The sequence below is a fragment of the Uloborus diversus genome, chromosome 6, assembly GCF_026930045.1.
Source record: "Uloborus diversus isolate 005 chromosome 6, Udiv.v.3.1, whole genome shotgun sequence".
In the NCBI taxonomy this organism is placed as follows: domain Eukaryota; kingdom Metazoa; phylum Arthropoda; class Arachnida; order Araneae; family Uloboridae; genus Uloborus; species Uloborus diversus.
The window spans coordinates 73,040,701-73,068,113 of NC_072736.1; the positions used below are offsets into that span (position 1 = coordinate 73,040,701).

Consider the following 27,413-nt stretch of genomic DNA (forward strand, 5'->3'; position numbering starts at 1 on the left):
AACACTAAAAAAAACCGTGCGCTTTATTTAATTAAATAGTACATACACACAAAAGAAAAAAAGCTCTCTACTATGTTTCTTTAAGGGTGCAAAAAGTAGTGTTTCCAACTGTTTAAGTGACTTTAAACTCATGTTTACTCCGGAGAAGCCTTGATTCAAAAATTTCATTATGATTACTTTTAATATTGCTGTTGTTAAGCAACAAATTTTTGTAACAATGAGTTATATATTCTTCACTCCAGAGCTCGAATACGCTACCTTGCGGTGGTTACCAAAACTAAAAAAAAAGGTAAAACATTCCATTCCACGTGTTTTCTTTGGGGTAAATTACAGGCTTCAAGCAGTTTGTGATGTTGTAATGTAATTTCGGAGTGCAGTAGTTTTGAAGTTTACCCCGGACAACCGGACAGAAGTAGCCCTTTATGTATAAAGACTAGCAAATGTACCCGGCGTTGCCTGGGTCAGTAATAATTGTAAGAAACAATCGCTATTTTTTTCGTTTTCTGCTTTAACTGAAAGAACTCAAAACACAGCCGCTTTGACGTGATTAAAAATCGAGCTTCTTCCTTACCCATAAAAGTAAAATAGCAATAAGTGTAAAGAACCAACGAATATTCATTTAGAAGCGAAAGCACGAATTTAAGCGTATTAAAATTTTGAAGAATTTCCAAAATATAAACTAACAAAAACAAAGATCACTAAAAAAACCGTGCGCGTGCTTCATTTAATTAATTAGTACACACACACACACACAAAAGAAAAAAGAAAAAAGCTCTCTACTATAAGCTTTAACTCTGAACTAAAGCTCTCCTACAATCAGGTTGCGAAAAGTAGAGTTTCCAAATGTTTAAATGACTTTAAACTCATGTTTACTACGGAGAAGCCTTGATTCAAAATTTTCATTATGATTACTTTTAATATTGCTGTTGTTGGGAAACGAATTTTTGTAACAATATGTTTTATTGAATAAAATATGACAACGTATATAAAGTACAAATTCAAAATAAAAAAGGTTAAAAAACCAGCAAACAGCTGTTTCGGCACTCTAAAATACAAGTGCCATCATCAGTGCAATTAAAAACGAAGACAGGTTCAACCCGACTAAAACACCAGTCGAGGCGAACATTGGAATGAGAGACGAGTTGTAAAAGATATGAGAGCAGTACCGGAAACGATGACGTCAAGTTTACGTCAGAACTACAGAGGACAGTTGCACTCAGGAGAAAACGTCACGGACAAAAATAAATCAAATAACAGACTTCCAAACATTAGGAAAAGGGGGAGTGCTAGACAAATCATTGACGATTAAATTAGCATTTTTCCATATGTAATATGACTCCCAAAAATCTAAATCATGAATGGACGAACACTCGTGAATAACTTTGGCGGAAGAAAAAATAAAATTATGGCCACAAGACCAACAATGTTGAGCAATAGAGGAGCGTTTGAGATCCTGTTTTTTGACGTAATTTTCGTGTTCTTTTATCCGGAATTTGAGGGATCGTCGAGTCTGCCCAATGTAGGCCAATTTGCACTGGCAGGAAACACTATAAATGCCCCATTTGTCAAGGTTCTGAACAGGGTGTTTAAGCTGTGAAAATTTTAATTTATTAACAGGAGAAAAAGTGACGGAAAAATGAAACTTTTTTAAGATTTTGGCAATTTGTAGACTGATTTTAGGAAAAAAGGGTAAGACAACGGAACTCGAATAGTTCACAGGAGCAAGTGTTTGATTTTTGTTAGCTGAGCTACATAGCTTCTTATAAATGGTATCAATAATATCTGATGTGAATCCCCGATCAACCGCAATACCTCGTAGGTAATTCAGTTCTGATGAAAGTAAATTGGAATTTGAACAAATGGCTAAAGCACGGTAAATAAAAGATCTAAAAGCAGCCAATTTTTGTTTAGGAGGGTGAACGGATAACTTGTGGGGGGGAAGAGAAACAGCAAAGGGTTTACGGAAAACAGAATGGAAAAAAAAAAATTTCCATTCCTTTCTTCTGTTTGTTTCTGTCCTTGATTTTAACCATGTCTGACATTAATAGGTTTTGTAACCTACGGGTTAAGAAATTTAAATTTTTAGATCATTTATCCTTTTTGTGTGAATGTAAAAGGAGACGAGTTATTCCTAATTTTATTTCACTTGAGTGCAATTTATCTCGGTCAACGAGAATTGATAAAACTTTGTTCAACTTTAAATTGGCTCTGTTAAGAGCTGTCATCCAAGATACGCGACACAAAGTTGCAATGATTGAGCAGGAGCTTTTTGATTTACATTTACGTGTTGCTAATTCCAGTCATCATTTTGAATTTTTTGACAGGAGGTCTTGGCAGAGAGCTGCTTTTTATTCAAACAAACACAAATCAGTATTTAATAAAAAGTTAACCAGTTTATGTCAAGTTTCTTCTAATCTTACAACTTATAACTTACCAAAAGTTAATGTTAATGCTGTCGTCAATCTTTCAGATGTTTCCTTAAATTCTGTTCAAGTTAATGCTTTAAAATTCAATAGTAATTTTGCGGCCCCATCTAAACCGTCGTTTCCTCTTTTAATTGCTCCGGTCGAAAAGGCCTTGAAATTTAGTGCTTTAACTTCAACACAGAAGGATTCAATCCGTCATCTCATTTCCAACAACATCAACTTCAATTCACAGTTCCATAACAACAAGCTATATAATGTAACTCGTACCGTAAGAGATTTATGTGCTAACTCTGATTTAGTCATTACAAACGCTGATAAGGGGGGCCAAATTGTTGTTCTAAACAAAAAAGATTATATCAACAAATGCAATAACTTAATTTTAGACGGGCCATATGAAAAAATCAAACAAGATCCTTGTGGTAAAGAATTAAAAACTATCACTAACGCCATTAAGTCATCTCCGTTGATTCCAGATTTTCACAAAAAACGCTTGATTCCTTCTGTTACACAATGTTCCAGATTCTACGCTTTGCCTAAAGTGCATAAACCACTCATTCCTCTCCGTCCCATTGTTTCTAACATTGGTAGTGCTTCTTACAAATTGGCCAAATTTTTAGTTTCCGTTTTTTCACCTCTTCTTTCCAGCAATTGTTTTACTGTTCGGAACTCTCTTGACTTTGTTCGCAAACTTCGAATTTTTCAGCTAAATAACCATAGAATGGCCTCTTTTGATGTGAAATCACTCTTCACTAACGTGCCTGTTGAAGGTGCGTTAGACTGCCTTAAAATGAGATTAACTGAACATCACTTTTCCGATTTTGAGATCAATGAAATATGCAATTTAACACGTTCTTGCTTAAAACTAAACACGTTTGTTTTCGACGGTAATTTTTTCCGTATGACTGAAGGTCTTGCTATGGGCAACCCTTTGAGTCCAATTCTAAGTGATTTGTACATGCACTATTTCGAACTTAAATTATTTAAAATTATACAATTTGATTTTTACGTCAGGTATGTTGACGACATTTTTGTGATTTTGGACTCGTCTGTCAGTGTTTATCCATCCTAAATACTATTGACCCACATATTCAATTTACTGTTGAATTGGAATCTGGAAATCATCTTTCTTTTCTTGATGTGTCCATCACTAGTCATAACAATATGTTTACAACTACTGTTTTCCGTAAACCCTTTGCTGTTTCTCTTCCCCCCCACCCCACAAGTTATCCGTTCACTTTCCTAAACAAAAATTGGCTGCTTTTAGATCTTTTATTTACCGTGCTTTAGCCATTTGTTCAAATTCCAATTTACTTTCATCAGAACTGAATTACCTACGAGGTATTGCGGTTGATCGGGGATTCACATCAGATATTATTGATACCATTTATAAGAAGCTATGTAGCTCAGCTAACAAAAATCAAACACTTGCTCCTGTGAACTATTCGAGTTCCGTTGTCTTACCCTTTTTTAATAAAATCAGTCTACAAATTGCCAAAATCTTAAAAAAGTTTCATTTTTCCGTCACTTTTTCTCCTGTTAATAAATTAAAATTTTCATAGCTTAAACACCCTGTTCAGAACCTTGACAAATGGGGCATTTATAGTGTTTCCTGCCAGTGCAAATTGGCCTACATTGGGCAGACTCGACGATCCCCCAAATTCCGGATAAAAGAACACGAAAATTACGTCAAAAAACAGGATCTCAAACGCTCCTCTATTGCTCAACATTGTTGGTCTTGTGGCCATAATTTTATTTTTTCTTCCGCCAAAGTTATTCACGAGTGTTCGTCCATTCATGATTTAGATTTTTGGGAGTCATATTACATATGGAAAAATGCTAATTTAATCGTCAATGATTTGTCTAGCACTCCCCCTTTTCCTAATGTTTGGAAGTCTGTTATTTGATTTATTTTTGTCCGTGACGTTTTCTCCTGAGTGCAACTGTCCTCTGTAGTTCTGACGTAACCTTGACGTCATCGTTTCCGGTACTGCTCTCATATCTTTTACAACTCGTCTCTCATTCCAATGTTCGCCTCGACTGGTGTTTTAGTCGGGTTGAACCTGTCTTCGTTTTTAATTGCACTGATGATGGCACTTGTATTTTAGAGTGCCGAAAGAGCTGTTTGCTGGTTTTTTAACCTTTTTTATTTTGAATTTGTACTTTATATACGTTGTCATATTTTATTCACTATGCAGTACAAAGTTTTCGACTACTTTTTATGTAATATGTTTTATGTTTAATCACATAGAGCAAAGAAATTCGGAACTCCAGCGCTCGAATACGCTACCTTGCGGTGATTTACAAAACTGCAATGAAACTTAAACATTGCCACGTTGTGTTCCACGTGTGTCTGTTGACGTAAACACAGGCAGTTTGTTCTGAGTATTTATTAACGCAATCGATAAGTCTTAGTTTGCTTTCAGCTACAGAAATTAATTCGTCCCTTAGTTGTATTCTCGAGCTTCTCAAAATAATGTTAGTTTTCATTATTTCCTTAATAATTGGTGAAAGCGAAAATTCTGGATTAACAAACTTGGATAACGTTATACAAGGTAAGAAATTTCATTGTTTTGTATGAATTTGTAAAAATTTGGGGTTTTTTTTAATCTTAAATTAATTAAACTTACCACATTTTACAGCAGCATTTAGTTGGAATGGACAGTATGCAAAATATTTTCTTGAATATATTATCGTAGAACAAAATGAATAACCGAGAAAGAATTTACTTTATTCCTTTTATTCTCAGCTGAAAGGTTTCGCCAAATTTGTTTAGGGTTATAGTTTCAGTATAGTGCGAGCAAAGTAGCCTTGGCGAGATTTCGCGTTTTTAGTTAAACCATTTTTAATTTTTATCATGAGTGGAATAAAATGGTAGTAAGATTACAGAATTCGTTAAGTGAAAGGAAATAATGGTCAATTAACTGAAAAGAAAACTACCACCATATATCCGTGAGAATTTTGTTGATGATTTGCATAACATGACACAATTAAATCGTAACTCAGAAATTAGAAAAATTGAAACAGAAAATTTTTTAAATGAACCGATTCGGGAATTCGAGAGAAATAACTCAGCTACAAATGGAAAAAAAATAAGCGCTAGCCAAGCAAGGCAAAAAAGTATCATCTTCTTTCGATAACAATTTGTAATGTCACATTGAATTTTCTAGCATTATTCTTGTCAGGCCACAATTATTATTTAGTTTTATCAAGAATTGATAAATATCGAATTCAACATCGTGGAAATAGCTGCTTAGAACTACGAACTACGTAGTTTACATTAATCTTTGACGTTTAGTAATGCTTCTTGAATTCTCATTTCTTTCTACGTGGGCCAGAATATCCACAAGACTTTGAAAATTAATTTAAAAAGAATAAAGCGAAAAAATCATACGTACGAACAAAAATCACAACAATTTTAGCATTTTCTTCGTTACCATGTGCGTTTGTTTTAGTTTTCAATTCCGCCATCAGACAGTGACTTCAGTGCCCCCTATAGTTCGTTGGAGTTGCGAATTACATAGAGAGGCCCTGCTATACTAAGAAATTGAAGCAGGAAGTTGCACCGCTCTATCCAAACATCCTTAGCTTCTTGCTAAGTATTTTATGATACATCTTGATTCCAAACATTCCATTACTGAATCTCAATTGGTTGTTAATTTAAACTTAGATATTGTTGCAAGTTTATGAGGCACGTTTTTGAAATTGCAATAATACATGAATTAAAATGCAAACCAATCCGCCAGCTATTTTATACGGTCTTTTTGCGAGATTGGTGAAAACTATACTCGCGAAGCGATCACGTTATCATAACCCCGCTAATCATTGCACCGCTGTACCCCACAATTCCGGCTTCAATTTCATCTCCTTTTTACCATAGACGGGGCCTCTCTATGCATATTTCTTTACTCTATGTATGGTGATGTAACTATCTATGGTGAAAAAATGGTTAAAATCCCTCCAGTAGTTTTGAAGTTTACCCCGGACATCCGGACAGAGATTAGCCCTTTATGTATAAAGATGAGGATGCAATTCCTAAGAAAGAATGTCATGCTTGCTCCTGTGAGGCCTTGATTCAAAATTTACATTATGATTACTTTTAATATTGCTGTTGTTAGGCAACGAATTTTCCTAACAATGGATTTTATACTTAATCATTTAATGGGGAAATTACATGAAATTTGCTGTTTTCCAACACAACTTTTTAAAACTAAGTTTTTAAGGAACAAATTATGGCCTAAGTTGTTCCCCGATTATGTAGCTATCTATGGTGAAAAAATGGTTAAAATCCGTCCAGTAGTTTTGAAGTTTACCCCGGACATCCGGACAGAGATTAGCCCTTTATGTATAAAGATAAAGATGATGGCATTTTATATTCAGGGGTGCGATAATGGGAGATCACTATGATCTCCCAAAAATTAATTATGTGGAAAATTTGGAGACAAAATTGCAAAACGTTGAGATTTTTTTTTCTTTGTTGTTGTTTAATTATTGTTTTTAAAAATTATTGTTTTTGTTGTTTAATTATTGTTTTTGTTGTTAAAAATTGTTTTTTAATTATGCTTAACGTTCCTCCCGATTAGCTATTATGAACGTATGATATTCGTGCATGGCCGTACTTTATTGTTCGGCAAATTGAGAATTGTTTTTATCTATGAATCAACGATTTAAATGATTTTCTCTGTGTTATGACGTTCAGTCACTTTACGTTTCTTACCACTCCTCATTGCTCGATAGTATTACACTTGTAAATTGTTACTGAATTACATTACAAAAAGACCAAAGATTCTGCTTTTGAAAACTGCCCATTTGAAAAATATGTATCACTTGTTTTCGCTCGTCACTCATTTTCATTTGCCACCCAGACTTAGTGCTATTAACAGAAAAGTTTTTAAATATTAATAATGTAGAAGGGAAAATACACGTCTATCACTGAAGTAACCATAATTGAATAAACTTTACTATGGCACTAAATATCTTAGTCAAAATTCCAAATCTTGTTGGAGCTTCTGGTCAAACGCAAAGACACTTGCTTTTCTTCAATCGACATCGCTTGTCGTTTTCACACTTATTGTTTAGCACTATTCTAATTACAATTCTTAAAATATCTTTCATTTTCATAAGATGAGTGAAAATAAACATTATTAAATTGCAAGAAAAGGATACCACTATGGAAAATGAAAGAGTGCCAGTTCACTTTAAGAGTAATAATTTAAAAAGAAATACGCATCAAAATTTGTCGCCCCTGAAAATTTTGCCGCCCTAGGCAGCTGTCTACTCTGCCTATTGGAAAAATGGGCCCTGGGGGGGGGGGGGGGAGGAGGACGACACTGACGCAAAAAAAAGGGGGAAAAAAGAAAAAGAAAGAAAGAAAAGGGGCAAAACTCCGAATAAGTGGAAACGCAAATATAAAGTAAAATGTACTCTTTTGGTATTTACTGTTGTTGCACTTATAGTAGAGTTAATCATTTTCAAGTAAACAGTTTTGTTTTCTTTTTCTACTTTTGATTCTTCTTTTCTCCCCTCCTACCTTTTTCTCTCTTTTTCTCTTCTTTTTTATTATATTTTCCCCTTTTCTCTTCTTTTCCTCATCCTTTTATCTTTTTTTCTGTTTTTTCTCTTCTTTTCATCTTTTTTAAGGGGGGGGGGGGGAGGGCGACGACAAAACTAGCAAAGGGGCTCTCTGCTGCCCTGCCTACAGTATGGGGTAAGTTCGAGGTACAGTCAGGGGAGCTCCGATGGTAAGTCATGGGAGGTAAGTGTGACCTTTTAAAAGTTTCCATATTCGGCAAATTTTGTCGACGATTCGGCAAAATTATCATCATTCGGCGCGTTTGGGAATTCCGTTCAGCAATATTATGAACATTCGAAAAATTTCGGCAGAGGACACCTCTTTTGAAATTTCACGTTTTGATTTGAACAATTTTTCGTTCAATTTTGAACACTTCAAAAAAAAAAAAAAAAAAAAAACCCCTCAACATTAGCGCCTACGTGGAAGTTTAATGCATTTTATACAATTAAGAATTTTCATTTACTTAACTTTCAAAATTGATTACATGCCACACGTCTCACACCAGTTTTACATGGAAGTCTCAGTTGCTCTTTATTTTCCCGTTTTATATAATCCTTTTTCCCCTGATAGATAGGTCTAAATCATGTTTATGTCATGTTACAATAAAAGGGATCGGGATCGTTTCTGAAATTTTAAAAGTATTTTTTCTGAAAGAGCATGCATAAAAATATAGGATTTGACTATTTTTTAAATAATTTGACAAAGTTTATTATTAAAAAAAATATTTTAATCGCTGCGCAGATTCAATTTCCTTTTTCACGCTTCTGCAAATGCTATTCACTGATGCCATCTCCGCAGAGTGCAATATTTAATTCGCTTCAGAATTATCATGATCTGGAAACGCGGTAGACAGCAAGCGTAAACATTCAGGCCGCCAGTGGAGTGTACGCCAAAGTGCATCACTTGTGACGTCATAAAAACCACGCCTTATTTGAAAAATCGGACATTTAAAAAATTAATCAAAAATTAAATGTTTTGAAAATAAAAGATTTTCCTCCCTCCGTATTTTTTTTTTTTTTTTTTTTTGCTCATTCTATCAACTTTAGTGTCTAAAAGTAGTGCTTTTGACTGATGGAAAAAAATAGTTCTACATTATAGTTCTACAAACAATAAGAGTTTTTCCACACCTACGGAAAAACTTCAAATAAGTTTGAGAGAAAATTCGAATAATATTTAGTTAACACGCGCATTGTTTTTTGATAAGATTGAGAGAGGCCCCTTTTAGGAACAGCAGGCTCTTCGGTTGAGCAATTGCCATGCGAGGTCAGCCTTTGAGAGAGTAGTTCAGTTACGAAACCTCCGGCAGGGAAAATATTGGGGCACACGTGTGCTTGATCAGTCTTAACTCTTTTTTTTTTTTTTTTTTGTTCAAACAAATAATTTTCCGGAAACAAAAAATAAATAAATAAAAAAAAAAGAAAAAAATCAAGCGAGATTTATTCATTTTGGTTGGAAAAAATATTAGCATATTTTTCTAATTTCTGGATGTACATATACAGTAAACTCCTGATTATCCTCAAGCGGATTATCCGCCAGTCAATCATCAATCGCAAGAACATGCATTTTCGCAGCAAAAAGCAAATACCAATGGATGTTTTTTTGTCGAAAAATTGTAAATTTTAACTCAGTTTTTTTGTTTTACTTATTTATTTATTTTTTGAAGTTCTCTTCATCTCATACATACACTTATTCTATAGTGATATTAAGTTCTGTTGTGAAGAAATACAAAACATTTTTACTGTCCTGCATACATTTTCACTGTTTGTAGAAAGTATTATGTATGAGCAGTCAGTTAAATTTACGACCATGTTTAACTATTTTTCTTCAATCAAGATTTTTTTATTTTTGGAAGTGAACACAACGTCTGGGGCAGATGTGACGTGAACAGTTCCCATACCCTTTCATGATAATAATATTAGTGCAAAATATTCTAGTTTTTAAAAAAAAATATATAGATATTATTACTATTCTACAATCAATTTATGAGTAAATTGATAATTAGTTCAAAGAAATTATTATATCATCGCATATTTATGTCATAGTATAAAATGAAGTCTCCAAAAAGTGTCTGTTTGTTTGTTTGAACGCGCAAAACTCAAAAACTACCCGGCCGAATTCGCTGAAATTTTCACAGTATCTTTATTTTAGCCTCGGAAAGGTTTGCAGACCAGTTCGAAAAAAAAAAAATCTACAAGTAGTTCTTTTTTTATTCCAATTTAGGCCCAATTTTCACATAAATTCTCGAATATGGGGGTAAAAAATTACTTACACATATTAGTATTACATATCGTTAGAAAGGGTAGAATTTTCCGCGTTCTACGCAATTTGTTCCAATGCTCTAACTTTATTACGGCGGGAGTTATTTACGTTTTTTGCTCGAATTGTTTTAGACTCAGCTGAAATTTAGGCACTACTTTCTTCATTAAATAAATCAATAAAAAGTGAAGGACAGTTTTCTTTTTGACACCATTGGAAAAAAGGGACATTTTTTACTCCAGATCTTACTCGACCTTTGGCAGTGCCTTTGGTCGAAAAAGTAAGCTTCTAACTCCAAAGGAAAAAAAATAATGGGAAATTTTGCATGATGTTTTTTTTTTCTTTTATTTAAGCCTGATTGTTGAGCATGAGTCACTTGACACAATGGGGTTGTTTCCTTCAGTAGTACTTTTAGTCACTGAAATTGATAGAATATGCAAAAAAAAAAAAAAAAAAAAAAAAAAAAACCATGGACCCAGAAAATTCTTTCATTTTCCCAACAGTTATTTTTTAATTAATTCCGATTATTTCAAACAAGCCGTGGTCTTGATGACGTCACAAATGATGCTCTTTGGCGCATCTTTGTACCACGTTTCCACGTTATGATAATCAAGAAGCGAAATAAAATTGCGCTCTACGCTTTCTATCAACCATATCGTTGCCAATACCCGTTAGTAAAGATGCGAATTAAATATTTTGTTCTGTGAATGGCAACACAGAATGGCATTTCATCATTTGTGATGTCATCGGCAAGAAATGTAAACAATGAAAGCGCTCCGATTTAAGCAATTTTTCAAAAATATAAAACTTAAACAAATTATTTAAAAAATGGTCAGATCTTATGTTTTTAAGCATGCTCTTTCAAAAAAAAAAAAAAAAAAAAATTCAAATTTTGGAAACGACCCCATTTTTATTTTAAAGGTAGAGCGGGCAACGCCGGGCAATGCAGCTAGTTGTTACTAAATAGTTGTCCAAGAAATTAGTGTTATGTAAGTTACAGGAAATAAAAAGACACAAAATATATTTTAATTTAATTAGAAAATTAAGTTATTAATTTTTGAATTGATTAAATGATACTCTCTATGAAGCTAAAAAGCAATACACACATAACAAAAATACTTTTTATACAGTGAAATGTTATATGTACAGTGAAATCTTGTAAGTTTTTTCTCGTCTATCCAGTCATCTAGTGTTTAGAAAATGCTAAGAGACTTTGAAATTTGACTGTGTGCTGGGCTATATATTTTCAAAAATGTATTTTCTTACTGACACATTACAGAACAATTTAAACTAGTGTTCGCCCAGTGGTCGAAATTCGACCATATTCATAAATGAATATTTGAGAAAACTTGTATGAATTTAACTAATTCTAACATTTTTATTTCTATTCTTACTCATATTTACTGCATATCTGGAAGCATACAATTTTTATGTGTACACAAAAGAACAAACAGTAATAATTTATTTCAATTTTACTTTTTGTCTGTTAATCTCAAAATAAATGGATGAAAGGGGATATTCCGGTAATGGGGTCGTTTTCGAAATTTTAAAAGTATTTTTTTTTTTTTTTTGAAAGAGTATGCTTAAAAACAAAGGCCATAAAACCATTAAAAACGTTATAAACAGAACCATTTTTTAAATAATTTGTAAACATTTCATATTTTTTAACTATTATTTTAATCGATGCGCAGATTGAAATTCATTTTTTACGCTTCTGCACATGGCATCAAAAGCGATGAAATGCCATTCACTGATGCCATTAGCGCATAACGCAAATTATCATAACTTGGAAACATGGTTGAGAGTAAAGCGTAAAAATTTTGCTCGGCTATGGAGTAGCACGCCAAAGTACGTCACTCGTAAAGTCATAAAGACCACGCTTTTTTCCAAAATCAAACATTTAAAAAAAATAATAAAGACTAACAGTCGGGAAAATAAAAGTTTTTTCTGGCTCCACGTTATTTCTTTTGCTTATTCTATCAATTTCATTGACTAAAAGTAGTATTTTTAACTGAAGAAAACAACCCCATCAAGAAAGTGGTGTGGTCGTCAAATTCCTGGCTTGAATAATTTTATTTTGGATACCATGTTGAATAAACATTTCCCTACTCTTTGTTTACGTATGCAAAGGAAATTTTTTTTTCTCGCTGGCATTGGAAACATAAAATTTCGTACCAATGGATAAAAATCGTCAATCATCCAATTTTAGAATAGAATGAAGCAACAAAACTCAGTTTATAAGTAAAACTTCTGCATGAAAAATGCTTCTTTTAATAAGTTTAATATTATTGAGTAAGTTGCCTTGACCTTTGCCGTTAGAATTATTAAGTTCCAAACAGTCAAATAAACGAATCCTACTTGCTACATTAAAAATTGTCCATTCAAAAACACTGGACGTCGCAATAAATGTGCTATTTAAAAAAAATCGTGTTTGTGATTTGTTTAGGGGAAAACTGACAAAAGTACTTTTCAAAATTTTTGATCTCTCTACCCTTTGTCGCAAAGTTTCACACTTCACCATAAACCCTCTTCCCTTTGCCACATGTCACACTGTTTTTCATAGACGTTCTTATAGACAAAAAAAAAAAAAAAAAAAGCTTCATGTCACATCCTCCCCATTGTATGTTCCTCTTGTGATTTATTTCCTCCTCCTTGTCGCGAACGGTTAAGACTTAATGAACCCCACCTTAAAGAGGGACTTGATTCGTAGTCAGTTCCTTGCAAATAGACATTTCTGTACTCCTTTTTTAAGAATGCAAAAGAAAAATATTTCTCGCCCTGACACTTTGGCACATCCTTCTACCACGTTTCCACGTTATGATAATCAAGAAACGAATTAAAATTGCGCTCTACGCTTTCTATCAACCATATCGTTGCCAATACATATTAGTAAAGATAAGAAAAAAATATTTTGCTCTGTGAATGGCAAAATTGAATGGCATTTCATCATTTGTGATGTCATCGTCAGAAGAGTAAACAATAAAAGCACACCGATTTCAGTAATTTTTAAAAAATATTAAGCTTAAACAAATTATTTAAAAGATGGTTAGATCCTATGTATTTAAGCATGCTCTTTCAGAAAAAAAAAATACTTTTAAAATTTTTGGCATTGGTGCCAAAATGGATAAAGTTCGCCAATTTCACAATGGAGTCGTTTCCAAAATTTTAAAAGTATTTTTTTCTGAAAGAGCATGATTAAAAACATAGGATCTAACCATTTTTAAAATAATTTGTTTAAGTCTGATATTTTTAAAAAATTACTTAAATCGGAGCGTTTTTATGATTTACGCTTCTGCCGATGACATCACAAATGATAAAATGCCATTCAGTGTTGCCATTCACAGAGCAAAATATTTAATTCGCATCTTTTCTCACGTGTATTGGCAGCGATATGGTTGATAGCAAACGTAGAGCACAATTTTAATTCGCTTCTTGATTAACATAACGTGGAAACGCGATAGAAAGATGCGCCAAGGAGCATTATTTGTGACGTCATCAAGACCACGCCTTTTTTGAAAGATCGGACATTTTAAAAAACTAATTAAAAAATAAATGTTGGAAAAATAAAAGTATTTTCTGGATCAATGTTATTATTATTATCTTATTTATTTTTTTTTTTTGCTTATTCTATCAATTTCAGTGACAAAAAGTACTACTTTTGACTGAAGGAAACAACCCCATTATAGAAGTCGTTCTGAATGAAATAATGCTGCAAAACTCCCTTAATACGTAAAACTTCTGTACAAACAATATTCTTTGTAAAAGTAGGCATGATCTTGCAGTTAAATTAAAATTTCCAACAGTCAAATGAACGAACTCTACTTACGGCAACACATAATGGGGTCGTTTCCAAAATTTTAAAAGTATTTTTTTTTCTGAAAGAGCATGCTTAAATACATAGGATCTAACCATCTTTTAAATAATTTGTTTAAGCTTAATATTTTTTAAAAATTACTTAAATCGGTGTGCTTTTATTGTTTACTCTTCTGACGATGACATCACAAATGATGAAATGCCATTCAATTTTGCCATTCACAGAGCAAAATATTTTTTTCTTATCTTTACTAATATGTATTGGCAACGATATGGTTGATAGAAAGCGTAGAGCGCAATTTTAATTCGTTTCTTGATTATCATAACGTGGAAACGTGGTAGAAGGATGTGCCAAAGAGCATCATTTGTGACGTCATCAAGACCACGCCTTGTTTGAAAAATCTGACATTTTAAATAATTAATTAAAAAATAACTGTTGGGAAAATGAAAGTATTTTCTGGGTCCTTGTTATTATTATTATTTATTTTTTTTTTTGCTTATTCTATCAATTTCAGTGACAAAAAGTACTACTTTTGACTGAAGGAAACATCCCCATTGTCCAACTGGACGTCGTAATAATACGCCAATTTTATCAAAAGTTTCACCTTGAGATCTGTTTGTGGTGATATCAAATGCAGGTATTATTGGGAGCTGGAACTGAAAGTCGTCCCTCACTCCGTAAAATAATTTATTTAAATATTCGCAACTCCAGCGCTCGAATACGCTACCTTGCGGTGATTTACAAAACTGCGGATGAAACTAAAACATTGCCACGTTGCGTTCCACGTGTGTCTGTTGACGTAAATAGAGGCAGTTTGTTCTGAGTATTTATTAACGCAATCGATGTGTCTTAGTTTGCTTTCAGCTACAGAAATTAATTCGTGTCTTAGTAGTATTCTCGAGCTTCTCAAAATAATGTTAGTTTTCCTTATTTCCTTCTAAAATATGTTGAGAAATGGTGAAAGCGAAAACTCTGGATTAACAAACTTGGATAACGTTATACAAGGTAAAAATTTTTATTGTTTTGTATGAATTTGTAAGAATATGAGTTTTTTTTAGTCTTAAATTAATTTAACGAACCATATTTTACAGCAGCATTTAGTTGGAATGGACAGTATGCAAAATATTTTCTTGAATATATTATCGTAGAACAAAATGAAAAATGTTTAACCGAGAAAGAATTTACTTTATTCCTTTTATTCTCAGCTGAAGGGTTTCGCCAAATTTGTTTAGAGTTATAGTTTTAGTATTGTGCGAGCAAAGTAGCCTTGGCGAGATTTCGCGTTTTTAGTTAAACCATTTTTAATTTTTGTCATGAGTGGAATAAAATGGTAGTAAGATTACAGAATTCGATAAGTAAAAACAAATAATGGTCAATCAACTGAAAAGAAAACTACCACCATATATCCGTGAGAATTTCGTTGATGATTTGCATAACATGACATAATTAAATCGTAACTCAGAAATTAGAAGCATCGAAACAGAAAAATTTTAAATTAACCGATTCGGGAATTCGAGAGAAATAACTCAGCTACAAATGCAAAACAATAAGCGTTAACCAAAGCAAAGCAAAGAAGTATCATCTTCTTTTGGTAATAATTTGTAATGTCATATTAAATTTTTTAGCATTAATTGTTATTCTTGTCAGGCCACAATTATTATTTAGTTTTATCAAGAATTGATAAATATCGAATTCAACATCGTGAAAATGGCTGCTTAGAACTACGAACTACGTAGTTTGCATTAATGTTTGACGTTTAGTAATGCTTCTTGAATTCTTATTTCTTTCTACGTGGGCCAGAATATCAACAAGACTTTGAAAATAAATTTAAGAAGAATAAAGCGTAAAAATCATGCATACGAACAAAATTTACTAGGCTTATTAGCATTTTCTTCGTTACCACGTGCGTTTGTTTTAGTTTTTTCGTCCGCCATTAGACAGTGACTGCAGTGCCCCCTATAGTTCGTTGGAGTTGCGAATTAAATTCTCGAAAACAATCAAAATGAAAATATTTTAAATGCCCGTAGTTACCCAAAAAGCCTCAATAATAAAAACCAAGGCTTCACTTGATACGCGTCTTATCAGGCTCAGTCATTTCAATAAAAGTTGTAGTATGAAACCAATCAATCAAACAAAAAACCTGGTCAGACTCCAGTGACATCTGGTGGATTTTGTGGTAACTTTTAACTATGTAAACAACAGATAAGATTATTCTTAAAGAGAATAGTTGTTCAAAATTGAGTTCAAAAGTAATTGAGTTAATTTAAAAGCAGTTTTTTTTCTTCTTGAGGAAATGTGTTTCAAAAGATATTTTATGCAAAAAGTGAAAAAATATGAAACTTTGTTTTCAAGAAAAATTAAGTTTGGAAACACAATCAGATGAATATAAGCTGAGGAAGACAAATCAATGTAAATTCCGTATATGAAAAAATGTTGTGAATAATTATTCCAACTTTTCGCAATCAGCATTTTCAAAATTATTTGAGTAATGTAGCTGCAAACCTTCAATAAATATAAATAGGAGTGAGCATATATTGCAATTTATACATTGAATAACAATTTCAAACGAACTTTAAAAGAAGTTTTCTGTTCGAATACGTATGTGAATAAATGTTTTGGAAATGCTGTTATTTTTCTTTTTTTTTCGGAGGGGGGGGGGGTAATTTCTGCTTCCAATTAATAAAAAACAAACATTGGAAATTTTACTCTGAATGAAATAATGCGTAATATTATATAATTAAACATTATATCTTATGGACGAAACCATACTGTCTATTAAACGTATGAACTATGCTTAATAATTTGTATCAAGAAAAAGCATTTTTTTGGTTTTATTATGCAAAAATTAATTACATATGCTTCATCAAGCACAAGTGATAAATATATTTATCAGTTAAAACAGAAAATCTGAAAATGGTGAATAGCTCAATTTGATATCTTTAGTTTTTTTACAATAAGAATTACTAAAATGCACAAAAAATACATAGAGATACAATTTTTCTAAAGAAAAGTAAGTAGAAAAGATATCAAATAAAAATTTTGCCATAAAACTGATCGTTAGTATTAACCATTATAAATTATAATTTATATCATAAAGGAGTACGTTGTATGTTAAAAAACAAGAAATTTAAATCATTTAAAAGTACATTGAAACAATAATGAATTCACCCGGAAAAACATGCCAATAAAAATTTCAAAAAAGGAAAACATGGCAGTTTTTCATTTAAAGATTTTTATAAATTATAAATACATTCCAGCCTTAAAAAAAATATAATAATAAAAATTCCTTTTTTTTTAACAAAACTTTTGCTTGTTGAAAAAATAAATAAATAAAAATAATAATAACAGTTAAAAAAATAAAAACAAGCCTGTTAAAAAGGTAAACGGTATTCCAATGTTTACGCATTTTAAGGAAATTTAAAGGGGAGAAACTTCGTCACATAAATACATTATTGCACAAAAAAACATGAAAAGTTCCACAAATTTTTTAATTATTTGTTAAATATCAAATTAAAAAAAAGCCATTAAGTAGCATAAAAAGTTACATTAAAATGAAAAAAAAAAAAATCGAAAATTAAATTAAGCTATTTCGTAATCCGCCAAATCAAAACTAAACAGTATTAGGAAGCAACCATGTTGCTGTATTCAGCCAAGGATCCATTAAAGTATAAAATAATTCGCCAGATAAATGTATTAATTAATTAAAAAACAATAAAAGTTCTATCAAAGTATCAAAAGAACAAACATTGGCGACAGCAATTTTAGCAATAGAAAAAGTTTTCGCCAATTTCACATGTTCCGCGATTCGATAATTCCCCCATGATTTTAATGTGAATATTAAATGGCAAGAAATATAATGCTGTCAAATTTTGTGACTCCAAAGAATTTCATATATGTGCGTCACGATGCATTTCAACTCTTGGCGATTATTTTTCATTTTATTTGTTGCCCCCGTATTCGGTTTTTTGGTTTCAATAAAATGAAGCTTTTATAGTTGTCAAATATAGTTTATTCAGCATATTTTTTTTATATTTTACTAAAACTTTTAGTGTCGTTTCGTGGGTAGTTTCATTTACTGAGAGGATTATTGAAACTTTTAATAAATAAATGGTAGTAAAATTATATGTAATAAAACTTTAAATGCTTTCGATCATCGAATTTATTTATTTTTCGAAGTAGTATGTTATTTTGTTTTTTTTCGCGGATTTTTAATCAAAACAAAGTAAAATAATTCGCCAAATAAAAACGAGAAGATAAAATAATGTGAGAAATCTCGTTAAAATATTTCGCTAAATCAATTTCAATTCTCCATTATTATGTGACATAATCAGCAGAATAAATTAACCTTGTCATAAGTAAAAATTGAAAGTGTGTAAATTTTGTAAAATTAGAAAAAGAAGCAAACATACGACAATGTAAGCCTTATTTTTTAATTTTCGCCGACGATGATGTAAGTGCAATTTTTCAGTTTTCGCCAAGTAAAGGTAAAGAGAAAATTCACCAAGCTGAGCGACGTACCTGTAACTAAATAATATCAAAAGAGCAAATATGTATTACAGTCTTACCGATATTGTGAAAATAAAACAATTATTGTCGAAATCCTGACGATTGCGCCATTAAATACCTCCTTTAAATATGCAGTAAAATACTATATAATTTATAAACAACAAGGTTTCCTTCTCAGACTTTTTTTTTTAATTTAGAGGAAGAGTAATGTTCGAACCCTTCTTGATGTCAACTCACATTAAATGTCTCATAAAATGTATACGTAATCTCTGGGGCCGACTTACTAAAAGTGAGACCAAGGCTTAAAATGCTTTGGAGTTCCCTGTGCTTCAGGGATGCATTTTACCAGAAGTGAACGCCAATGAGAAATAGTTGAATACTGAGTTGGGACCAGCTTTATCAGAAAAGGGAATTTATTTTCCTTGAAAAACAGACCTATTACGCCGTTCCGGCATCAATTCACCATGTACTACACTACTACACATCGGTTAACCATATCAATGAAATTTTACGTTAAAGATTGAAAAAACATCACTTTTTACAGCAGAAATAAAACGTTAACTAATGTAAACAAATGATTTCCCCTGATTATACTACAGCGCCATCTTACGGGCAAGGCGGCGCCTTTGATCTTTTGAGAAATGACTGAGCCTGATAAGACACGCATCGAGTGAAGCCTTGATAAAAACAAATGCAAGTATTTCATTTCTTTATGCTCAAGCGAGAATTGGCAACACCACAATATTATTCGGCAATTTCTTCACGCTATGTCGCGTGAAAAAGCAAATAAAAATGAATTTTCACTAACTTTTACTTGCTTCTAGCGCGTTTTCTAGCCATTTCAACGGATTGGTATTTTCGAACGGTAAACCGGGTAGAACGTGTTTTATAGTATTTTGCACGAGCTTTCCAACCATACCAAGCTCAAAGCGCTAAAATGCATTTTTCATGTAGAAAGAGCAGTTTAATAAACCAATTAAAACTTAATGTTTCACGCTTCCAATAATGAATTTCAACAATGGAAAAGAGATAAAATTAAAATTTTTGATTTTCACTAACTAAAAAACGATTATAACTTTTTTTCTAATGGATTTAGGTTATTGGACCTTGGGCGCCGTGACAATTTCTTCATTAGGAGTATTTTTAAAGACCTTTCCAACCATATCAAATCCGAAAAAATTGGACCATCCGTTCGCGTAGAAAGAGCAATTTAGGACGAAAATACGTTTTTTATTAATATCTCCCTTAATTAGCGTTCTATTTCAAAAAATTTTATTGATGACACTAAAACTCGGCAATAGCTACCGAACAAAAAAAGAATGAAGGAAATCGGTTCACAAACAGAGGAGAAATTGGTACCGAAAGAAAACGGCTTGCCTATTAATATATAAAGATAGACATAGTACAGGTTAAAAATCCTTCACTGTATGTATGTAATGTTTAACATTCAAGAGTTTATCATTGAAACATGATGATTGTCTTTTTTTTTTATTATTTTTTTAAATCTTGTTCATATGATACCTAGGCTTACTCAGATGTGCCTCCCTAGAGAGACTGGTGTAAACTACTGAAGACATTTTTTAAAAATATCATAAAGTTAAAAAAAAAATATTTAAAAAAAATCTCAAAAAATACCATGACACAAAGAAAAGGCTTTTCAATCATGGGGAGATTTTTGTTCTGAGAAATTGATAATATTTTTTGTAAAACAAAATCGTTCATACATTCCCCTCTTTCCCCCTACTTCCAATTATACAAAAATGGTCAGAATAAGCTGCAGAGTAACAATATTAAAAGCTTACAGCGAAAAAAACATTTAGTGAAAAAATACGAAATCTTACTTTTAATATGCCCCCTAGGTTCTATGCAGTCATATTTAGAGAAATCAAAAGCGTGAAAAAACAATTCGATTACAAAACATTTGACATTATTAAGACCAATATTCACCGAGATATGAAACGCAGCGTTTAGTAATTAATACCACTTTACACTCGAGCTTGTTTAAATCTTTTAGTGGTAAATATAGCGGCTAAAAGGATGTAAAATTATTTGTGTGTATAGAGTGTTTTTCAAACTGCGTGGGTTTTTTTCTGTGTTTTTTTTACCTTTCATAGCATAACATTTGAATTTATTTTTCAGTAGCATCGGAAAAAATAAATTTTTTTCAAGAACATATCATTCTTTCGAAAGGGCGATATGTTCCCATCTCATTTCCCGCACGGTCCCTCAGAATTTTAAGTTCGATTACCTCCTTGAATATCGGTCTTAAATATTACAAATTTTTGTGCTAATATTATTTTTCAACGGAGATTATTTCCCTAAATCTAGGAATGTAAAGACGTAAAAATCATGCAAAAAGCTTGATTTTGTATTTTTTCATTATTATTATTATTTTTTTTTCACTTCAAGCTTATCTTATCCTTACCATTTTGTTATCGGAAGTATGCATCTATAGGACTAACGGTTGCGAAAATAGCAGTCTTAGGTAGGGCTGGGCGATAAACCAATTTACCGCATTATATCGGTAGACATTTATTACCGCGGAAACTATATTCAGATTTCAATCTGTCTGATATATCGACGAACCGGACTTAATTAAGAAGTAATTGAAATAGCGACTTAAAAATATATATTCATTCATAATTCTTTGTGCTTAATGAGTGGATCATGTCTGCAATTCCTCCAGATTTCCCAGAAGTTTTACGGATTTTCACGCCTTTTTCCTTTGACTTGATCACGACCAAAATTTTCGAGTATTTTCGTGCTTTGCTTGCATTTCTAAACTTGTATGGTTTTTGTAAATTATGTAAAGGAAAAAAAATTGATGTGCAGATGATTTATATATGAATGTTCCCTCCCCCCTCGAAAGGCTACACGGCCTCTCCCCCCCCCCTCCCAAAAAAAGTGCGATTCCTCATTAATGACGTCTGTTTCATAAAGACTTGAAATTTTTCAAGTACCCTTTGTAAAATTTTCAACAATTTGGTCTATGTTGCTACTCCCCTCGCCACATAAGCGGGGGTAGGGTCGCTGCAGCGAAAATTATTAGAAACAATTACTGGAATATTACTTATCAAGATGTCCGAGGACTTTTATCGTCCAAATCCCCCCCCCCCCCAAATGACCGCCTCCAATTTTAACGAACATGCCCCCCCCCCCCGAAAATAAACACGACTTCTTATAAAAGAGACTAAAATCCGTTTAAAATAACTTCAATAAAAATTTTAGTGGTAAAGTATCAGGATCTCTTGCCCCCCCCCCCAATCCCACGTTTGTGCACCCCTACTCTTCAGCTGTATTAATATTAGAATAAATTACTGAAATATTTACTGATCAAGATTTCCGATGACTTTTCTCTATTTTAGATTTTAATATGTTGCTGATATAGCTAGGGGTGCCAATTTTCTCCAAGTGCGTTGCCCCCCCCCCCTCAATTTTACCATCCACCAAAACAAAACAGGATCCTCTCTTAAAGAGACTAAAATCCTTTAAAAATAACATCTCTGATAATTTCAGTTAATGCCTCATGCTTCCCCCCCCCCCCCCCGCCACATTGGCATCCCTGCTACAGCAATTATTATTGGGATAAACTATTTTACTATTCACCCTTTCAAAATATTCGATGATTTTTCTCTATTGTAGATCTGAATATACAAAAAATATAGTTAAGGAAGTCCACACCCCAAGTGCGAAGCCACCCCTCAATTTTACCGAGCGTACCCCCCCCCCCCAAAAAAAAACGGGCTCAAGGTCCCCTGCTTTTGCTATTATTATTCCATAAATTGCTGAAATGTTGTAGATGTTAATAAAGAGATGATATATCTAGAATTGCCTCCCCCCCCCCCAGGGCGATGGAACCCTCAATTTTTTTCGTGCTTCTTCCAAAACGCGACCTTCTAATAAAGAGACTAAAGTCTTTGAAAAAAAAAACTTCTCCGATAGCTTTAATGGTATACTCAACATCATGACCCCCCCCCCCCATGTGCACGTCTGTTTTCGATATTATTATTCGAATAAATCAATGAAATATTTAATAATCTATATGTCCGATTACGTTTTTCTGTTGCAGATCGTAATATGCAGATGTGATGGAACTAGGGGTGCTCAATCCCCCCAACTGCGATAGCAACCCTCAATTTTACCAAGACCCCTTTTCCCCCCTTTTTTTAAAGAGACCCCCTTTTTTTTTTAAAGTAATGACTCCAAAAGTTTGAATGATCTGCCTCATAATCTCCCCCCCCCCCGCACACACACATGAGCATCCTGACTGTAGCTATTATTATTAGAGTAAACTGCTGAAATATTTATTCACCACAAGATGGCCGATGGCTTTTCTTTGTAGCAGATACTTACTTAGGTAACAGGCATTGCATTTTCTGCTTTGCAACCCCCCCCCCCCCTCTCCCCATAAATGTTGAATTTAACGACCGAAATATATCGATATATCGAAAATATCCATATTTGGAGAGCGATATATCGCGGTATTAAAATTCTGATATTGCCCAGCCCTAGTCTTAGGTTAGATGGAGACATACATGGATATGTGTGCGTGTAGGTGCGATCATATGAGAGCTTTTTTTCTCTGAAAAAATTTGAAATGGCAGGTTTAGTATAATATTTGAAAGAGAAGATCTCAATGATAATTTGAAAATTTAATAAATCATTTGCCTAGGCATTTTACCTGTGAAGCTACATTACTCATTCCAAAACTCTGTTTCACCATTGGTAACTATCCACAAAGGTACGACGAAAGAATTATTTCAATATCTAGCGACAACGCACATTTGATTCGGCAGCCGCAAATACAGTTCTAAGTTTGTCTTTGCTGCAGATCCAGCAGTTTTTAATTTCTGGGTCGGTAGGAAATGTAAGTGAACCTTTTTTGGAGTAGGATCAGACTGTAGTTGCGCAATGGTACCAGGGAAAAAGGTTATTTTTCACTCATATATCGAAGGAAATACTTTTTAATTTTTGCAATGTCAACATCTAAAACTTATTGTTTTGAATTTTAAAAAGGTGCAAATGAGGAGTCATGTCGAAGTTTTGAATAATTCTTCTGAAAAACATTATTTTTCCCAATGCATAAAAAGAAGGGTGCCGAGAAAATCTCACGCAAAAAAGCCGAGCGAACGACTTGGGTAACGTATGATTGACGTCAGATTGCAAGCAACTTCACAAGATTATTTGCTATCGACAAAGTTAACAAAAAGTTCCGCCCAGAACTAAACGAGCCTATTTCTCGAATACCAATATCAACTTTCTAGCATCAGATCAATATTCTCTTATTTGGCTGAAACTGCAAATTATGTCAAACACACTTTTTTAACATTTTGAAATCATTTCTAAAACCAAAATATGCCTCTCCCTACTGAAGAAATAGAAACGCAAAATAAATGAGCAAATTAAAAAATAAAAATAATAAGAAACGAATAAAACGTAAAAGCATAAAAAGTAAACGAATAAACTAAGTAGATAGTAGCACCTTTTAAACAATGCAGTTAATACTAAAGATACAACTTTTTTTCTCAATAAAAAATAGTTTTATCGATCTCAAAAGAAAAAAAAACCGTTTTAAAATAAAAAGTGTATCAAAATACATAAATACCTTTTACTAATAAAAAAAATACTCGTTTGTTTTTCTTTCTTCTGGGTAAAACCAAAGTGTCTCGAGTTTTATTTCCCCCCTTTTAAAAATTAAGAAAAATAGAAGAAAAAAGAAAAAAAATGAACTTCAGAAAACAAAATAAAGAAATAAAAAGGAAAATTAATTTGAATTTTTACATCTTGAATTCAAATTATGTTTTTCGCAATCACGAGTGTGTGTATGTAGGCGTGTGTGTTTGTGTGTAGGGGGTATGTGTGTGTAGGCATGTGTGTTTGTGTCTGTGTGCTGGCATAAGTGTGTGGGTAGTTGTATGTATGTGTGTGTATGTTTTTGTGTGTGTATATGTGTACGTGTCTGTATGTATGCGTGTGTATATGTGTATGTGCATGTGTGTGTAGGTGTATGTGTGTGTTTGTGTATGTGTGTGTAGGTGTATGTGTGTGTGCAGTTGTGTGTGTATGCGCGTGTGTGTAGGACATGGATGCAACCTGGAGACGGCTTTCGCTATAGGAGCAGCATCGTGAGGAGCCGGTCGACGGTGATGGTGCGGAGGGTGGCGGTGGGAAAATAAAATGATAGCACGCCAAAAACAGTCAAATGAAAGCAATAAGCAATCGTGATTGCTTAATAAAATATCCTCTTAGATAAATAACTAATCTTTCTTTCTATTTAAAAATCAAGCACTGCGATTTTTCCTTTATTTTTCGTTAATAATAAAATAATAGTTTATAAAACTAAAAAAAACACGCTTTCGTAGCAAAATGAACTAAAAAGTGAAAAATAATCTTTGGATGATAGTAGTTGACCAATCACTTAATTTTAATGGAATACAAAAAAGCGTGGGGTGCTGTCTATTTACATTTTTGCTTGGACATTAAATGGAAGAAATTCAAGACAACTGATAAGAAGCCCCCCCCCCCACGCTTTTTTGTATTCCATTAAAATTAAGTGATTGGTCAACTACTATCATCCAAAGATTATTTTTCACTTTTTAGTTCATTTTGCTACGAAAGCGTGTTTTTTTTAGTTTTATAAACTATTATTTTATTTTTCTGTTTTTTAATCTTATGTTGGAGAATTATCAGGCAAAGTTTTTTTTTTTTTTTTTTTTTTTTTTTTTTTTTTTTTTTTTTTTTTGCGGTATATGAAAATTTGAATCAGATTGGGACTTAATTGACGAAATTAATTATGAAACGAGTGCGAGGTAATATCTCAAAGTTAAGACAAGGGCACCCCGATGGGAAGCTACTGTGAGTCATCGATGTATGTTTGCGGAAATCATATTTATATTACTTTGAAAATTTGAGATGTATTTGAATAAAAGTTTTGTTCAACAATGGTCTCATCAGCAATAAATTTCCAATTGAAGGCTCACCTCAATTTTGGCATGAAATTAGTTAAAAACAGTTATATTTCATGTTCTAATTACCTTGGAACATTGGAACAAATTTTGTCTGATGCAGAAAAATTAAAGGTTTTTGTAGATATTTTTTAATAATTTTTGCGAGTATTTTTTAATGTATTTTTTTAAATTTTTCTTTTTTCACATTGTTGGATTTATGCCAAAATATTGATTAAAATTGGAGGAAACTCACAATTAAAAGAGTTAATTAATTAGTTTGATTATAGAATATTGCATTGTCATCGGGTCTGAGGTCGCGTGCCAAATTTCAAAAGAATCTGATCGCAGGAAGTGGGCGAAATTTGAGCTGCAAGATTCCATTACAAGATACATACATACATACATACATACATACAGGTGAAGCTAATAAAAGCGTGTTAAAAATGAAATAAATCAATTACAACTTTAGAACGAAAATAAATGTAAATCATCTCATCAATCAGTATTTCACAGAAAAACCAGGGCTGCGGAATCGGATTCAGAGTCTCGAAGGGAGTCAAAGGGAGTCAATGATTTTAGAGTTAAGGAATCGCTGTTTTAAAATTATAAGACTTGGAGTCGGTCACTTTCTTCCGAGTCCCTTTTTACCAAGACTGCGGAGTCAAAATTGAAGTCGGACTGATTTTGGGGTACAGGAGTCGGAGTTGGAGTCGAGTCTAGGAGTCAGAATCTAACTCAACAGCCGTGGTAAAAATATTTGCACATTGAATTCAGTTTATTTTGATCCAGTTGTATTTATCTCTGACTTGAGTCCATGTTAAGTCTGCAAGAGACGCTACTTTGAATTGTATTCCTAACTTTTTCGTATTTCTTGTAACTAAAAATTAGGAACGTATTCAAAATCTGCACAATTTTTTCAGTATTTCAATACCTTCCCCTATAGGCGTCAATGTTAAAATTTTGAAATTGTTCAAAAATATAATTACCTGAAAAAAGATCATCTACAAAATTCCAGTACATTCTAGAGGTTTACTAGGGGTGATCTACGAGGTTCTACTTGTCTGTTAGGTTTGAAGTGCAAAAATTTTAAATTAGACTCGAAATGACGCCAAATGTACTCATGCAATTTCTCACCAACTTTAGCGCAAAAAAATAAGTTGCCAACAATGATGCCAACTTGGCGATATCTTTTAAATTCATCGCCAATACCGTAGACGCAATGTTGAGCGGTGCACAGCAGACAAACCCAAAATACAGTTTCAACAACTACGGTAATTTTGAGTAAAACTTAATGGGATAAACGCCAAAATTAGAAAGATTACAACTAATTAGGAACATAAAAGCGTTAAAATAATAACTATTTACAAAGTTTGACACCATATAAAGTCGACCTTACTAACATGCCATTTAGCCACCTGTGTTCAAAGCGATTGCTAAAATTTGGGTCTTAATTGACTCCAATCAAAATATTTTTTGAGTCAAAATGCAGAAAAGGAAAAATTAAGCAAACCAGAATGTATTACATATCTCTGCAAATGTTCACTATTGTTCTTTATTTGGTTACGTCTTAGAAAACTCAGGAGCAATGCGGACTACGTAGGTTGCAATGTAATGAACATTGCAAGTACTACTGTCAATAGAATATTTATTCCACGGGATTTATTGATATTTCATTTGTTTTTTATGCTATTATTTAATGGTTTCGATATATTTTTTAAGGTTTTCCAACGTAGAAAAGATGGAACTGTGGACTTCTTAAGAGAATGGCAAGACTACAAACATGGATTCGGGAATGTTGGAGGGGAATTTTGGTTGGGTAAGTGTTATGTTAATATCGGATGGCCCATGTATTTTCTATAGAAGCTGTTCCCAACAAATTTGTGGGTTTTCAACTC

The 27,413-nt window shown here is 32.8% G+C and overlaps 1 protein-coding gene across 1 annotated transcript in view; it reads left to right on the forward strand.

The window, feature by feature from the left end:
* Positions 1–27,413, forward strand: part of LOC129224098 (techylectin-5B-like) — a 143,704-nt gene that overhangs the window by 109,831 nt on the left and 6,460 nt on the right. The window contains exon 6 of the mRNA XM_054858505.1: positions 27,238–27,334. Coding sequence (XP_054714480.1) covers positions 27,238–27,334 — 97 coding nt within the window. The remainder of the gene's footprint in view (positions 1–27,237; positions 27,335–27,413) is intronic.